Source organism: Pogona vitticeps, chromosome 2, assembly GCF_051106095.1.
Source record: "Pogona vitticeps strain Pit_001003342236 chromosome 2, PviZW2.1, whole genome shotgun sequence".
In the NCBI taxonomy this organism is placed as follows: Eukaryota; Metazoa; Chordata; class Lepidosauria; order Squamata; family Agamidae; genus Pogona; species Pogona vitticeps.
This window is the reverse complement of record NC_135784.1, coordinates 147,964,145-147,978,986: the sequence shown is the minus strand read 5'-3', so window position 1 is coordinate 147,978,986 and position 14,842 is coordinate 147,964,145. Positions and strand designations below refer to the sequence as shown.

Genomic DNA, 14,842 nt, shown 5'->3' with positions numbered 1-14,842 from the left:
CATCTACTATGGATATTATGCATGGTCCCTAAATTCTCCTTAATTTTTTTTTTTTTTTTTTTGGTGCAGCACATCAGCTGCCCCCCTTCATGGATTGCTGCCTTGTCGTGGCGAAGGGGCTTGAGTAACTCAGAGAAGCTATGGGCTATGCCGTGCAGGGACACCCAAGACGGACAGGACATAGTGGAGAGTTCCGACTAAACGCAATCCACCTGGAGTAGGAAATGGCAAGCCACTCCAGTATCTTTGCCAAGAACACCCCATGATCAGAAACAAAAGGCTAAAAGATATGACGCTGGAAGATGGGCCCCTCAGGTCGGAAGGCGTCCAACATGCTACTGAGGAAGAGTGGAAGACAAGTACAAGTAGCTCCAGAGCTAATGAAGTGGTTGGGCCAAAGCCGAAAGGACGCTCAGCTGTGGACGTGCCTGGAAGTGAAAGGAAAGTCCAATGCTGTAAAGAAAAATACTGCATAGGAACCTGGAATGTAAGATCTATGAACGTTGGGAAGCTGGAGGTGGTCAAACAGGAGATGGCAAGAATAAACATCGACATCCTGGGCATCAGTGAACTAAAATGGACAGGAATGGGCGAATTTAGCTCAGATGATTATCATATCTACTACTGTGGGCAAGAATCCCGTAGAAGGAATGGAGTAGCCCTCATAGTCAACAAAAGAGTGGGAAAAGCTGTAATGGGATACAATCTCAAAAATGATAGAATGATGTCAATACGAATCCAAGGCAGACCATTCAACATCACAATAATCCAAGTTTATGCACCAACCAGCATTGCTGAGGAGACTGAAATTGAACAATTCTATGAAGATTTACAACACCTTCTAGAACTGACACCAAAGAAATATGTTCTTCTCATTCTAGGGGACTGGAATGCTAAAGTAGGGAGCCAAGAGATAAAAGGAACAACAGGGAAGTTTGGCCTTGGAGTTCAGAACGAAGCAGGACAAAGGCTAATAGAGTTTTGTCAAGAGAATAAGCTGGTCATCACAAACACTCTTTTCCAACAACACAAGAGGCGACTCTATACATGGAAATCACCAGATGGGCAATATCGAAATCAGATTGATTATATTCTCTGCAGCCAAAGATGGAGAAGCTCTATACCGTCAGCAAAAACAAGACCTGGAGCTGACTGCGGTTCTGATCATCAGCTTCTCATAGCAAAATTCAAGCTTAGACTGAAGAGAGTAGGAAAAACCACTGGGCCACTCAGGTATAATCTAAACCAAATCCCTTATGAATACACAGTGGAAGTAAAGAACAGATTTAAGGAACTAGATTTGGTGGACAGAGTGCCTGAGGAACTTTGGATAGAGGCTCGTAACATTGTCCAGGAGGCAGCAACGAAAACCATCCCAAAGAAAAGGAAATGCAAGAAAGCAAAGTGGCTGTCCAACGAGGCCTTAGAAATAGCAGAGAGGAGAAGGGAAACAAAATGCAAGGGAGATAGGGAAAGTTACAGAAAATTGAATGCAGACTTCCAAAGAATAGCAAGGAGAGACAAGAGGGCCTTCTTAAATGAACAATGCAAAGAAATATAGGAAGATAACAGAAAAGGAAAGACCAGAGAGCTCTTCAGGAAAATTGGAGATATTAGAGGAACATTTTGCGCAAAGATGAACATGATAAAAGACAAAAATGGGAGGGACCTAACAGAAGCAGAAGACGTCAAGAAGAGGTGGCAAGAATACACAGAGGAATTATATCAGAAAGATTTGGATATCCCGGACAACCCAGACAATGTAGTTGCTGACCTTGAGCCAGACATCCTGGAGAGCGAAGTCAAGTGGGCCTTAGAAAGCCTGGCTAACAACAAGGCCAGTGGAGGTGATGGCATCCCAGTTGAACTATTTAAAATCTTGAAAGATGATGCTGTTAAGGTGCTACATTCAATATGCCAGCAAGTTTGGAAAACCCAACAGTGGCCAGAGGATTGGAAAAGATCAGTCTACATCCCAATCCCAAAGAAAGGCAGTGCCAAAGAATGCTCCAACTACCGAACAATTGCACTCATTTCGCACGCTAGCAAGGTTATGCTCAAAATCCTGCAAGGTAGGCTTCAGCAGTATGTGGACCGAGAACTCCCAGAAGTACAAGCTGGATTCCGAAGAGGCAGAGGAACTCGAGACCAAACTGCTAACTTGCGCTGGATTATGGAGAAAGCCAGAGAGTTCCAGAAAAATATCTACTTCTGCTTCATTGACTATGCGAAAGCCTTTGACTGTGTGGACCACAACAAACTATGGCACGTTCTTAAAGAAATGGGAGTGCCTGACCACTTTATCTGTCTCCTGAGAAACCTATATGTGGGACAGGAAGCAACAGTTAGAACTGGTCATGGAACAACTGAGTGGTTCAAAATTGGGAAAGGAGTACGGCAAGGCTGTATATTGTCCCCCAGCTTATTTAACTTATATGCAGAATACATCATGCGGAAGGCTGGACTGGAAGAAACCCAAGCTGGAATTAAGATTGCCGGAAGAAATATCAACAACCTCCGATATGCAGATGATACCACTCTGATGGCAGAAAGTGAGGAGGAATTAAAGAACCTTGTAATGAGAGTGAAAGAGGAGAGTGCAAAAAATGGTCTGAAACTCAACATCAAAAAAACTAAGATCATGGCCACTGGTCCCATCACCTCCTGGGAAATAGAAGGGGAAGATATGGAGGCAGTGTCAAATTTTATCTTCCTGGGCTCCATGATCACTGCAGATGGAGACAGCAGCCCTGAAATTAAAAGACGCCTTCTTCTTGGGAGGAAAGCGATGACAAATCTTGACAGCATCTTGAAAAGCAGAGACATCACCTTGCCAACAAAAGTCCGAATAGTCAAAGCTATGGTTTTTCCTGTCGTGATGTATGGAAGTGAGAGCTGGACCATAAAGAAAGCAGACCGCCGAAGAATTGATGCCTTTGAATTGTGGTGCTGGAGGAGGCTCTTGAGAATCCCCTGGACTGCAAAGAGAACAAACCTATCAATTCTAAAGGAAATCAACCCTGAGTGCTCACTGGAAGGACAGATCCTGAAGCTGAGGCTCCAGTACTTTGGCCATCTCATGAGAAGAAAAGAGTCCTTGGAAAAAAACTTGATGTTAGGAAGGTGTGATGGCAAGAGGAGAAGGGGACGACCGAGGATGAGATGGCTGGACAGTGTCTGCGAAGCAACCAACATGAACCTGACACAACTCCGGGAGGCAGTAGAAGACAGGAGGGCCTGGCATGCTCTGGTCCATGGGGTCACGAAGAGTCGGACACGACTAAACGACTAAACACACACACATCAGCTGCCATTTTAACTTTCCACAATTTCTCTGTTGCAGTGTTTTTCATGCCAGGAGACCTCTCATATTTGGAATTAGTCTTTTCCTTTATTATAAAATATATCACAAGTCTGCTTAGAAGAAAACTAAAAGAACTCAGTTGTAACCTTTAAGGGCATGCACTTGAACAGACATCATTATGAATCTGGAGAATTATAGATTGTCAGTATATAGAAACTACAATTCTATTCTGTCTCTCCTTCTCAGACTAATACATTATTTGCCAATATTATTTTAGATAAATACAAAGTTTGGATACTTACACTACTGTCACTGATTTAATTTCACGTTTTAAGTTAAGGAAATGAACCTTTGCTGTAGTAAAGACCTGCTTTTTCCAAAGAGACTTATTGCTTAGTACAGAAGTTCTTGTCTTAGATAGCATTAATAAACTTTGTTCCACCTCATCAACAGATTTAGTTTCAGTTTCCTCTTCAGTTTCCTCTGGGCTGAATACACTGAAATCTAGGGCAGAAAGAGAATAGGTCAAATAATTTAGAATAGATTTCTTCTGATCCGTAAAGCTTGGTGCTATGTATACTGCAATTGTCAATTATATTCCCATCCTGCTTATAACTTTTTTGAACTGTTGCTGTCTGGCAGAAGATATAGAACAATTAAGACTCGGACCACACATTTTCTGAATAGTTTTTATCCCAGAGCTATAATTGCACTTCATAATGAGCTTAAAGACCACCAGTAGTGAATACTTAGTTGGACTGTGTTACTGTACTTGGCCTGCGGTGTAGATGTTTGTATTTTTAGTGGGGACTTTTAGTGGGTGGGGAGTGTTTGGGGAATTTTATGTGTGTGCATGTGTCTGGTCTCTGGGTGTCTGTGAATTTCATTGTATGGGTATACTGTGTATATACTTACAATGACAATAAATAAATAAATAAACAAACAAACAAATAAATGTTCACAGTGCAACGTGGCACAGTATTTTAAGAGATTTTGTTGTAGTAGCAGACATAAGTATTATCCAAGAGAAAGCAAAAGGGTGATTGTTAAAGTGGGGAAGAAATGCAATCTCTTGGCAATGTGCAAACAGCAAAGTCAAGGTCCAAAACAAAACAAAACATGATAGCAGAGCAGCAAAGGCAACACCTTGTTTCCTTTTAACCTCTTACAGAGGAGGTTAGTATGCTGCAGAGTCAAATGACGCAGAGAAATTTAGGGGAAATGAAGATGGAAAACATGACCACATTTTAACTGTGCAGCTTCCAACCTATTATGTAAAAATATTTCCTTCCTTCCTTCCTTCCTTCCTTCCTTCCTTCCTTCCTTCCTTCCTCCCTTCCTCCCTCCCTTTAATACATTTAATCAGGAAGGAGAGCAAGCCAGCACATAAAAATCTAGGACAATGTAAGTCAGCTTTCATTCCCTATTAAAAAAAATACACAGGTTGTCCAGCTGTCTTAACAGCTTTTGTCGTAAAAGAAAGGGAAATTATTTATTTCTTCCCTTCCCAACATGTCCTAATGGGTGGGGGGGGGGAATTATTAGGTAGTGAGAAATTCTTGGGGAGGGGAGCCTGGGTGGGAGAGTGGCCATAACAGTGTCTTTTGAAGCCCTCCAAGGCTTCTGAAGCCAGGTAATGCCAGTGTCTCTCACACTACAACCACCAGGACTTACTGTGCTCTGGACTGCATTGTAAACACATAAAAATTATGTGATAACATACCATATGTTACATTTAAAGCGCAAATACAATGTTAAAAAAGTAATGGTATAAATCATGTTATATTACAGTAAGGAAAATACTTGATTCTTACCTGCTTGGTCAATTTCAGCTTCAGCTTCAAGCTTGAGGAACACATCCTCCAAGGTTGTCATAGAAACGCCATAAGAAATAACACCCAAATGGGAATGGATGTCTAGATCAGCGAACAGTGCTAAAAGGAGAAAATAAATTACTACTTGAAAATACAGTTACATCACAAGACATTAAATTGCTACTCGAAATCTTCAAAGTTCAAAGACAAAAGTTCCCCATTCTTCACTGGTGTTGAGTTATACCTGAAAACTTGTCCATGTCTTTGAATGGCAACGCATACACAAGTTGCTCTTCATTCTGCTTTAATAAACTGGCTTCTGGAATATGCTGTCTGATCAAAGATGCTGTTCCTTCTGTGTTACAGTATCTGTCTATGTGCATACTAAAAAGAAACAGACATACAAATATAAAAGCACTGTTGTTTACAAAGGAGGCTTATGGTAGGAGGCAGCAAAGATTTTGAGCTTGAAAGTGGTATTTACTTGCAGGGAACCTTTTGTGAAAAACATGCCAGAAGGTAGGCAGAGTTAATACCCCACAAATAAAACAGAAACACACAGCTACTCACTCACATGTAGTTTTCCATATAAAGTACACACTCCATCCTGAAAATGCCCACATCACATATGTTTTTAAATCTTGATAGGGATCAATAAGGCATGTTTAAAGCTGAATTGCAGTGCGCTTGTTTGTGTCTGAATTTTGTGAGGAGAGGCTGCAACCCGTAGAAAGGCACAGATGTGCTCGTTTTTTCCGAATATCAATTTCTCCTCTGAAAATGTGACTCCCTTGCATGAGAATTAAGTTGTGTTTTAAGCATTAATTACCACACCAGCACTGGCATTTAGACAGCCTAAATACAGGTGAGAATATGCGTAGAAGAAAGATGAACAATTCATCAGATGCTTTCTGAATCTAGTTCGCAAGAAGAACATAAAGCAAGTGAGTTAAAGAGAAATTGTACTTCTAAATATACATCCATACTGCATTTTAATCTCCCATTGGTACAAAATTAAATACTGGACACAATCTATTTTTGTGAGGTGATGAGCACATGAGATTTTGGCTACAAAATAATATACCGCAGATGATTAAAAGATACCTCAAGCGGTAGCCAATTCCCCATTTTGTCTTAAGGAAGAGAGAAGAGCCAAGACATTTCAGCATTCCCTGGGAAATCACAGCTTTCCGATCTAGAAATAGGAGCAGAAAGAACTGTAAAGTTTGTAAAGCAGCCAACAAGGGAACAACTATTTATTTATTTAAATTTCTACATTCTAAGAACTTAACAGTATGATAAAATCGAACAAACCATGACAAAAAAATAGCAGCAATGGCATTGTAAAACAAAACAAAACAAAACGTGGAGAAGAAATTAAGTTAGCCATCCCACCAAGCTGGCTTACATCCCCACACTCTCTGATTTATTCCCCCTGTGAGTCCGATACACTTAAGGCACAAGCCCCCAACTGAACATGCCTGCAATGATGTCAGCTTCATCCATGAAATGGGTACTGAAAACGGTCACTCGGTTGGCCTTTCTGTTTTTCAGGAGGTTCCAAACTGTATGTCGAGAACATGGATCCATTCCAGCAGTGGGTTCATCTAACAGTAAGACCTAGATTTTTGGCCAGGGAAAACAAGAGATACACCTTTGAGTGGATGTTGTAATCATAATCACCCAATCTCTTGAAAAGAACAAAAAGCTGATCCCACAGCTACAAATATTCACCTATCCCTCACACTACACCAGAACACAGAGTTCTAACTCCTGTCCTCTGAAGATGCTGTACACAGAGACTGGCAAAACGTTAGGAAGTAAAAGAACTAGAAAAATGGCAACAAATGTGGACAAAAAATTTAAAGCTGACATTAGCAACTTCTTACAAAGAAAATTTATAAAAAATGTTCTATAGATGGAATCTTCCTCTATCCAGACTTGCAAAAATCTCCGCAAACATATCGAACAAACGATGGAAATGTAAAAAATCAGGAAGGAACCTATTACCATGCATGGTGGACATGTGACATAGCAAGAAAATATTGGATTAAAATCTATACATGGATTAAGCAAACGTCTAAGCAAGAAATAGAATTTAAACCAGATTTTTTTTAATTGGGACTAATACCAAATAACCCCTTCATGGATTGCTGCTAGTTGTGGCGACGGGGCTTGAGTAACTCAGGGAAGCTATGGGCTATGCCGTGCAGGGACACCCAAGACGGACAGGTCATAGTGGAGAATTCCAACAAAATGCAATCCACCTGGAGTAGGAATTGGCAAGCCACTCCAGTATCTTTGCCGAGAATGCCCCATGATCAGAAACAAAAGGCTAAAAGATATGACACTAGAAGATACTCCGAAGAGGCAGGCATCTTTGAATTTTGTGGCTGCTGTCACCATCTGCAGTGATCATGGAGCCCAAGAAAGTGAAATCTGTCACTGCCTCCATATCTTCCCCTTCTATTTGCCAGGAGGTGATGGGACCAGTGGCCATGATCTTCCTTTTTTTTTTTTTTTTTTTTTGATGTTGAACTTCAGACCATTTTTTGCACTCTCCTCTTTCACCCTCATTAAGAGGTTCTTTAATTCCTCCTCACTTTCTGCCATGCTTTTGCATAGTCAATGAAGCAGAAGTAGATGTTTTTCTGGAACTCTCTGGCTTTCTCCATAATCCAGGGCATGTTAGCAATTTGGTCTCTGGTTCCTCTGCCCCTTCGAAATCCAGCTTGTACTCCCTGGAGTTCTCGGTCCATGTACTGCTGAAGCCTGCTGAGTTTTCCTTTGATGATGATTAAAAAAGCACACTGGTCCTTTGATATTGGGCTGTGGCACCAGGGTGGGTGACATGACCTTTAGCCTGGTTTGTTCCTTTTTGCACACCACACATAGAATGATTAAAGTGGTAGGGAAAGCCCCCCCCCCCCCCCCAAATTCTGCGTTGGCTGTCTCTAGCAAGCATATCATTGCTAGCACCACTCTGGCAGCCACTAATGATCCTCTGCAAGCTAGCAAAAAATTAATGCAACTTGCTAGGCACGTTGGACACCTTACTACTCCCTATACCACACCATGGCTGGAGTGCAATGTGTTCCAGTAAAAATAGTGTACATCTTTATCAAATTTGGTGCATCCTGCTAGTTCGGTACACAGCCTGTGTAGATTCAGTAATATTTTTAATTCAAATAATGTATGATTTCCTTCCTTTCGAATCAAGGGGGTAATGTCTGTTACATACAGCACTGATGTTACCTGTCTGTCATGGGTTTGGAGGGAAAGTTCCATCCTATGGGGAGTGGAAGGCGGGACATCAGGAGGAGGGGCTGTACTGTATATATATGTGATGCGTGTGTGGAGAAGTGGAGACGCTGGGATGTGAAGAAGCAGCAGCTGGGAAGAAGAAGCTGGTGTGGGAGTCTGTGTGTCAGACAGGGTACTACTGTGTGTCAGAGTACCAACCTGATAGGTTCAGGTGTCTGTTGGTTAGCCAGAACTGATAGGTTCAGGGTCTGTGCTTCAAGTTAAGTGTTCTGTGTGAACCAAACTGTATGCATGTATGAATGAGACTAAGCCACGTTACTATATCTTATTCACCTGATCATTTTATTTTCCCTGTGTGTTGTATTTAAATAAACCTTATTCTTTTATTTGTTTAAAAATCCATCCCTGGTCTGTGTGACTTCTTATAGGGAATGGTTGGTGGCAGCTTAGTTAACGTGTGGCAGATCCCAGTAGGTCTGGGTTTGTCACATTGATTGGTGTCCAGCGTGTGGGATACGACTGGTCCAGTTGTCCAGCGGTCCAGCAAAGCCTTGGCAAGTGTGCCCAGAGCAAGGGGGGTCTAGTCAGGGACAATCTGAGAGCACGTAGGTAATCTTCTAGGTGTACCTCACGGGGGGGTGCACTAGTAGAAGAACGTGTAACCTCAGATTGGGGGCTAGATTAGGTAGCTCTGAGGCAGCCTGGTTTTGGCGGGAAAAAAGCTGAGGCAAAACTGCGTAGTAACAGTGATCTAGCCTGCCTGCTGAGAGGCCCAGCAGAGGGGGGTAGACTCCAACTTGCTACAGTTGCAAGTTAAGTGCTGAAGGACAGCAGCAATCTCTAGGGAAAGCTGGTTCTGAGGCAAAAGGAAAAAAAAAAGTGGTCGTTTTATTTTGAGGCTTGACTTTTTAAAGCAGCTTGTTCTGAGGGGGGATTATGCCCTTGACTCGAAGCCAAATGGCAGAAATGGGTGAAGTGAAAGACCCCCAGGTTGACCAAGGTTCTGAGGATGAATTTGGCTCAGTGCAAGGTGACAGCACAGGAGAGCAGAACCCAGAACTCAGAAAAATACTCCTAGCCCAACAGCATGAACTGAGGGTGAGGGAAATGGAAATCAGAAGAAAAGAAAGAGCTGAAATCAGTCAGGCAGAGGCAGATGCCAAGAAAAGGGGAATGGACATGAGGATCAAACAGATGGAACTGAAACACCAAATTAGAATGGTACAATTGGAATTGGATTTCCTAAATAAGTGGATTAACAATTTATCAGTTGAAGAAATGTCAAAGAAGGAAAAGTATGAGGCTCAGGTCAGACAAAGTGAGCAAGATCTTGAAAAATATACTCAGCAAAAAGACATTAAATTAAAAGAAATCAGAGATAAGACTGAAGAAAAAGTAAAAGAGATAAAAGCTAGGGCTGAGGAAGAAATTTTACAGATCAGGGCTGAGTTTGAGGCCAAGCAAAAGGAGCTGGATTTGAGAATAAAAGGGAAAAGCCAGCAAGGGGGAGGGGCCCAGGGTGAAGGGAAGCCCTCAGACATGAAACCAAGACCTCAGATTTTGGAGGGAAAACCAAAACAAGAGGAGAAAGACTCCAAGTACAGCAGAAAATGTTATTTCTGTCAGGGAAAGGGCCATCTAATCTCAGGGTGTGAGAAATGGAAGCAGATAAAGGGAAATGTGCCTCATGATTCGAGTGGGACCAAGCCAAAAGCTGTGTTCTGTGTCCAGAAAGAGCAAGGCTCATTGTCACTGAGGGAGCCTGTTGCCATGGCGACTCAATCTGGAACAGTGACATCTGCTGATCAGGCTGAGGAAAATGGTCCTCTGGTGGAGGTCAAGCGATGCTTGCTCGTGAGAACAGATTCTCAGTTGGTTGAAACAGCAGGGGTGGACGTAGGAATACTTGACCGTCAGTATCGGGGGCTGCGGGACACTTGTTCTCAGGTGACCCTGTGCCATCCAGATATTATTCCTAGGGAATATGTAATCCCAAATGAGAGCATAAAGGTAGCAGGGATTGAGGGGCAGGTAATCTCTCTGCCAGTAGCGGAGGTACCTGTGAACTTTCAAGGCTGGAGGGGAGTTTGGCGGCTAGCGATTTCATCGACTCTGCCAGCAGCCGTGCTCGTGGGAAATGACCTGGCTGAACATGTGAAACGGGTGCTAGTGATTACACGCTCACAAGCCACCACGGGGACAGTTCAGGGGGGTAATGATGAGCCAGAGACGGAAGCAGGTGGGGGGAGTTCAGAAGCTGTGGTGGAAACCTTAACCACAGACAGCAGATTTGGACAAGAGCAAAAGGCAGACGCCACTCTCCAAAAGTGTTTTGAACAGGTGACTGACGCCCAGCTAACACCTGAAACCCCAGTGAGATTTCTGGAGAAAAAGGGGATTTTATATAGAGAGACCCTGAGGAATATCTCAAAAGGGGGAGATGGGATCAGAAGTCAGCTGGTGGTACCTGAAAAGTATCGCCCCATGATCTTACAAAGGGGGCACTCTGACATGTTTGCTGCACACTTAGGGGTGAACAAAACACAGCAGAGAATCACACAGAATTTTTACTGGCCTGACATAGGGAAGCAGATCAGGGAGTTCTGTAAACAATGTGATGTGTGTCAAAGGCAGGGGAATAGCCGCGACAGGACCAAAGCAAAGTTGTGCCCTTTGCCTGTGATTGACACTCCGTTCAAATGCATAGGGGTGGATATTGTGGGACCTTTGCCCAAGGCCACAAAGAGGGGGAACAGGTTCATTCTCACCATTGTGGACCATGCCACGAGGTACCCTGAAGCCATACCCTTGACTAACATTGAAACTAACACAGTGGCAGATGCCTTGGTGGGGTATATGTCCAGGATGGGATTTGCCTCAGAGATAATCACAGATTTGGGCGCATCGTTCACATCAAAGCTCATGAAACGCTTATGGCAAATCTGTGGAATTAAGCACAAGGAAACCACTGCTTATCATCCTGAAAGTAATGGGTTAACTGAGAAGTTCAATGGGACTCTAATGCGCATGATTAGGGCTTACTTGGCAGAGAATCCAAACAATTGGGACCAGAAGCTGCAATCCCTTTTGTTTGCTTATCGATCAGTGCCACAAGCCAGTACCGGGTTCAGTCCATTTGAACTTTTATTTGGGAGAAGGGTGAAAGGGCCCCTTGATTTGATCAAACAAAATTGGGAGCAGATCACCCAGGATGACCCACAAGACGTTGTGACATACATAGACACCCTGATGAATGACCTAAAGAGAAATCTAGAGCTGGCAGCAGAAAACCTGCAAGCTCAGAAGGTCAGACAGAAAACATGGTATGACCACAAAGCTAGAGAGAGGCACTTTGACCCAGGGGAGGAAGTGCTTTGGCTTAGGCCCTGCAGAGAGAATAAACTGCAGCTCAAATGGGCAGGACCATATAGGGTCATTTCCAAGATGTCAGACCTGAACTACCTTATAGAGCAGGAGGAGAACCAAGCAAGGAGGGTGGTTCATGTGAATGCCCTAAAACCCTACTACAGAGGGGAACAGAGGGTTCTATTTGCGATAAAAGCAGCTGAGAGTGAGGAAGCTGAATTACCCTTCTGGGAGGGTAGAGGGGAAGTAAAATACAACCCAGAGGAGGTAAAGATCAGTCCTGCACTCACCCAAGACCAGCAGCAAGAACTAAAAATGCTGCTTAGTAAATATCAACAGGTGTTTTCCAACAAGCCGGGGATAGTGAAGGGAGTGATGCATCGGATCCACACAGGGGATGCACCCCCGCAGGCAGTATCCCCATACCGAGTAACGGGACCCTATAGGGACAAGGTGCGGAAGGAGCTGGACGAGATGCTTAGGGAGAACATAATCGTCCCCTCTTCTAGTCCTTGGTCCTCTCCGATAGTCCTTGTAGACAAGCCTGATGGGAGCATTAGGTTTTGTGTCGATTACAGGAAATTAAACCGTGTAACCACTCCTGATGCCTACCCAATGCCCAGGCTAGACAACCTGATTGAAACCATAGGGGGTTGTCGGTTCATCTCATCATTGGACCTGGTAAAGGGATATTGGCAATTAAGAATTGATCCCAGGGATCAAGAAAAGACTGCCTTTTGCAGCCCTTTTGGTCTCTATGAGTTTCGAGTCCTGAGCTTTGGTCTCAGAAATGCACCAGCCACATTTCAAAGGCTGATGGACCAGACCTTGGCAGGGCTCAGTGACTTTACAGTGGCCTACATTGACGACATAGGGATCTTCAGTAATACCTGGGAAGATCACCTGATACACCTGGAGTTAGTGCTGCAGAGGTTAAGTGCAGCAGGGCTAACAGTAAAGGCCAGCAAGTGTCAGCTGGGTAGCCCAGAAATAAAATACTTGGGTCACATGGTAGGGGGAGGAGTGATAAAACCCCTGGAGGCCAAAATAGAAGCTGTTCGTGATTGGCCCAGACCCAACACCAAGAAAAAAGTCAAATCATTTCTTGGGTTGGTGGGCTACTACAGAAAGTTCATCCCGAGGTTTAGCGAGATTGCGGCTCCGCTGACCGATCTGACGAGGAAGAAGGCTGATGACCGCATCCCGTGGACCAGCGACTGTGAGGCGGCGTTCCAGAGGTTGAAGGAGGCGTTAATCAACTATCCTGTGCTGCGTGCTCCAGACTTCGACCGGGAGTTCATCATCTACACCGATGCGTCTAACAGCGGGGTAGGAGCAGTTCTGTGCCAGGAGGATGAGAATGGTGACCAGCATCCCGTGTCCTACCTGAGTAGGAAACTTCAAAAAGGTGAGAGACATTTGGCAACCGTGGAGAAGGAGTGTTTGGCCATAGTCTACGCGATCCAGAAGGCCAAGCCTTACATCTGGGGAAGACATTTTGTTCTGTGCACTGACCATTCACCATTGCAATGGTTAAAGACAATGAAAACCCACAATAGCAAACTTATGAGGTGGGCTTTAAACCTACAGGACTATGACTTTGAAGTGAAGGTGGTCAGAGGGTCAGTGAACTGTGTTGCTGACGCCTTGTCAAGAAGACCTGAAGAATGAAGACGGCGAAAGAAACATGGACTATGTATATATATTGATGACAAAAAGTTAAATGTACCTGTTTTTTTGAACTTGGTTTGTATGAATAAAGGTAAATTGATGTAATGTATATGGTAAATGTTTAAATGCCTAATTGATATGGTTAACTTAGAATGTAAGTATAAGTAAGTATGATATTGTATGTATAACTGTTTTGTGTGTTTTATCCAGGTTGTTTTTTGGGAAAAAGCACCTTAGCTTTCCCCCTACAAAACAACTTATAAAGAGGGGAGGTGTTACATACAGCACTGATGTTACCTGTCTGTCATGGGTTTGGAGGGAAAGTTTCATCCTATGGGGAGTGGAAGGCGGGACATCAGGAGGAGGGGCTGTACTGTATATATATGTGATGCGTGTGTGGAGAAGTGGAGACGCTGGGATGTGAAGAAGCAGCAGCTGGGAAGAAGAAGCTGGTGTGGGAGTCTGTGTGTCAGACAGGGTACTACTGTGTGTCAGAGTACCAACCTGATAGGTTCAGGTGTCTGTTGGTTAGCCAGAACTGATAGGTTCAGGGTCTGTGCTTCAAGTTAAGTGTTCTGTGTGAACCAAACTGTATGCATGTATGAATGAGACTAAGCCACGTTACTATATCTTATTCACCTGATCATTTTATTTTCCCTGTGTGTTGTATTTAAATAAACCTTATTCTTTTATTTGTTTAAAAATCCATCCCTGGTCTGTGTGACTTCTTATAGGGAATGGTTGGTGGCAGCTTAGTTAACGTGTGGCAGATCCCAGTAGGTGCATCCTGCTAGTTCGGTACACAGCCTGTGTAGATTCAGTAATATTTTTAATTCAAATAATGTATGATTTCCTTCCTTTCGAATCAAGGGGGTAATGTCGGCGTATATAAATTTTTTGGGAGGTAAAAGGTAAAAAAGTTCCCTGACCCCTGAGCTAGATTAGTATGGGCACAAGTCTAGAAGGAGGGAGATCTGCCAAAGGACGATATGATTGTAAAAAAAATTAAAATGTACAGAAATTGATAGACTAACAAAGAGATTGAGAGGACAAGAAAAATCAATTTACTATTTAAGCTGGAATTTATTTTATGAATGGTGGAAAACAAAAGTTTTGTAATAAATAGAAAAGTAAATGAATAATATGGAGAAGATCTTGCTGAAGAAATATTTTCGTAAACAAGATTGCTTGTAGGCTTAGCTTTATAAAATGTGTTGTTTTTAGGTATAGATATATATATACTGTATACATATATAAGATGCTGTTTTTTCTATACGTAGTTGTAAATTTTATGTTGGGAATTTTTTTTTAAAAAAAAAAAGAAGTGTCACAGGAACCCTAAACAGAAACACTTCATACTGCAAGGCTTTTTGCAAGCCTCCCTTGCTCCATCTTAACAGCTACATCAGGTGGCAGAACAGTT

At 43.0% G+C, this 14,842-nt stretch overlaps 1 protein-coding gene across 3 annotated transcripts in view; it reads right to left on the bottom strand.

Moving 5' to 3' along the window:
• Positions 1-14,842, bottom strand: part of ABCA5 (ATP binding cassette subfamily A member 5) — a 96,830-nt gene that overhangs the window by 34,410 nt on the left and 47,578 nt on the right. For all 3 annotated transcript variants that reach the window (XM_020791286.3, XM_020791284.3, XM_072990772.2), the window contains exons 15-19: positions 6,600-6,738; positions 6,223-6,313; positions 5,363-5,502; positions 5,119-5,238; positions 3,607-3,808 (exon numbers count right to left, since the gene is read on the bottom strand). In XM_020791286.3, the coding sequence (XP_020646945.3) occupies positions 3,607-3,808; positions 5,119-5,238; positions 5,363-5,502; positions 6,223-6,313; positions 6,600-6,738 (692 nt within the window). The remainder of the gene's footprint in view (positions 1-3,606; positions 3,809-5,118; positions 5,239-5,362; positions 5,503-6,222; positions 6,314-6,599; positions 6,739-14,842) is intronic.